Source organism: Phaethon lepturus, unplaced genomic scaffold (assembly GCF_000687285.1).
Source record: "Phaethon lepturus isolate BGI_N335 unplaced genomic scaffold, ASM68728v1 C13782303, whole genome shotgun sequence".
Classification (NCBI taxonomy): Eukaryota; Metazoa; Chordata; class Aves; order Phaethontiformes; family Phaethontidae; genus Phaethon; species Phaethon lepturus.
In genome coordinates this window covers 1-1,940 of record NW_010575595.1, presented here as the reverse complement: position 1 = coordinate 1,940, position 1,940 = coordinate 1, and the positions used below count along the sequence as shown (strand labels likewise).

The 1,940-nt window shown below is 57.4% G+C and overlaps 1 protein-coding gene across 1 annotated transcript; it reads left to right on the top strand.

The window, feature by feature from the left end:
- Positions 1-258: 258 nt before the first annotated feature.
- LOC104615581 (alpha-2-macroglobulin-like) lies at positions 259-1,928 on the top strand (the record flags this gene model as incomplete). Its single annotated transcript, XM_010295605.1, has 4 exons — positions 259-482; positions 824-1,042; positions 1,350-1,477; positions 1,859-1,928. Coding segments are annotated over 4 exons (641 nt in total), but the record flags the coding sequence as incomplete, so codon positions are not given.
- Positions 1,929-1,940: the final 12 nt, after the last annotated feature.

Here is a 1,940-nt window from a genome sequence, read left to right as displayed (position 1 = left end):
TCTGGAGACTAGGCCAAAGTGGTACCCAGGCCTGTGACTGAGCCTCAGCAGTCTCAGACTAGTAGTAAACCTGCAACAAGTGTCAGCCTAAGTCTTCCCACTTCATCCTACATGACAGATGCATTGCGGAGGCTCTGCCCTCTCAACAGGACCGGCAGCCGATCAGGAATTGGAATAACTGCTAATTGGAATAACCCTTGGAATAACTACTAATCATTGCTTGTTGTCTTGTCTCCACGCTCCCTGCCTCCTCTGAAGATGGGTCTGTTCATTGGCAGCGGCCTGGGAAAGAGCCAGAGGCTGATCTCCCGTACCATCGCTACCGAGCTCCCTCTGCTGAAGTGGAGATGACAGCCTACGTGCTCCTTGCGCACCTGACCACGCAGCCGGCACCTTCACAGGAGGAGCTGTCATTTGCATCTCTCATTGCAAAGTGGATCATTGGTCAGCAGAATCCCAGTGGAGGCTTCTCCTCCACCCAGGTGAGGAGACACAAGGGACGCGTGTCCATGCCATTGGAGAGAGCTTCCACTGCCATTTGTTTGTGCATATGAAGTTGCTGCTTCATCCTGCGGCGAGCAAGTGAAGGCTGCTCAGAGCTCCTGGCCAGGCAGCTCAGGGAACATGCAACTGCTGTGCAGGGGACACAGGAAGGGGATGGAAACATGCAAAAGCTGCTCTTTCCCCTGTCCTTGTACTTGACAGCGGAGAAAGCAAAGGCTGGAGGGGAGGGTGCCTGCCAACAGGAGGGGACAGGCTGTGGGAGGGCAGGCTGTGGAAAGGCTGACCGTATCCCCCGCGCGCTGGGACCCGTCTCTTGCAGGACACAGTGGTGGCTCTCCAAGCCCTGTCTCGGTACGGAGCTGTAACCTACGCCAAGAGCGGAGCAGCTTCCAAAGTGACCCTGCGATCTGGAGGGGACTTCCAGCAAGACTTCCAAGTGGATCCCACAAACCGGCTGCTGCTGCAGCGCGTGGCCCTGCCCCAGGTGCCAGGGGAGTACAGCACGGAGGTGTCTGGCGAAGGATGCGTCTACCTGCAGGTGAGGGTGATGAGGGCAGCTGGCATCCTGGGAGGGGAGCCCCTTGCCAGGCAGGAGCCAGGGAGAGGGCAGAAGGGACAGGGCAGAGCGGAGGAGTGGGAGGGAAGGCTCTGGGACAGGGAAGAGGAGAGAAAGAGTAGAGGTATGTGGAGGAGAAAGAGTGGGAGGGAAGGAGGGAAGGATCCGCAATGTGGAGGAGCTGTGAGAATGGGAGAAGTGGGGCGGCTGGATGGGGAGAGGACGATCTCTCTCACGTGTTGAGCACGCATGCACACAGACTCACACAGAGCTGCTGGCTCTCCCCTAGACAAGCCTGCGGTACAATGTGCAGCCCACGCAGGAGGATGCACCCTTCATGCTCCATGTGTACACGATCCCAGAGACATGTGTGGACTCCAAGGCTCACAAGGTCTTTGACATAGGCATAAATGTCAGGTGAGTCTGCGTTTGGGTCTGAGCCTTCCTGAGAAGCCGTGGGAGCTGGAGGAAGAGGTCTGGTGGTCCAGGGTGAGCCTGTCTGGAAGCCCTGGGGAGCCAGTGCATCCCCTGGAAAAGTGGGCAGGAAGCTGCTGGGCTGGGAGGAGAGACTGTGGGGGAAGGACATGTCCTGCAGTGACGGAGCTTTATGTACAGCCCAGGGCTGGGGTAGTGAGAGGCTGCATAGGAGGCCTAGGACGCTTAAGAGGCCCTGGCATTGATGGAGAAGAAGTTGCTGGACTGTCAGGACATGGTGGGGTGCCAAGTGTTACAAAAACGGTGGAAGTGCCCCCAGCTTCACCTTGAGGTGCGCTGAACCTTTGTTGCTTGGTTCTTTAGTTACACTGGGGAGCGCAACAGCTCCAACATGGTGATTGTTGATGTGAAGATGCTGTCGGGATTCATCCCTGTGAAGTCCTCC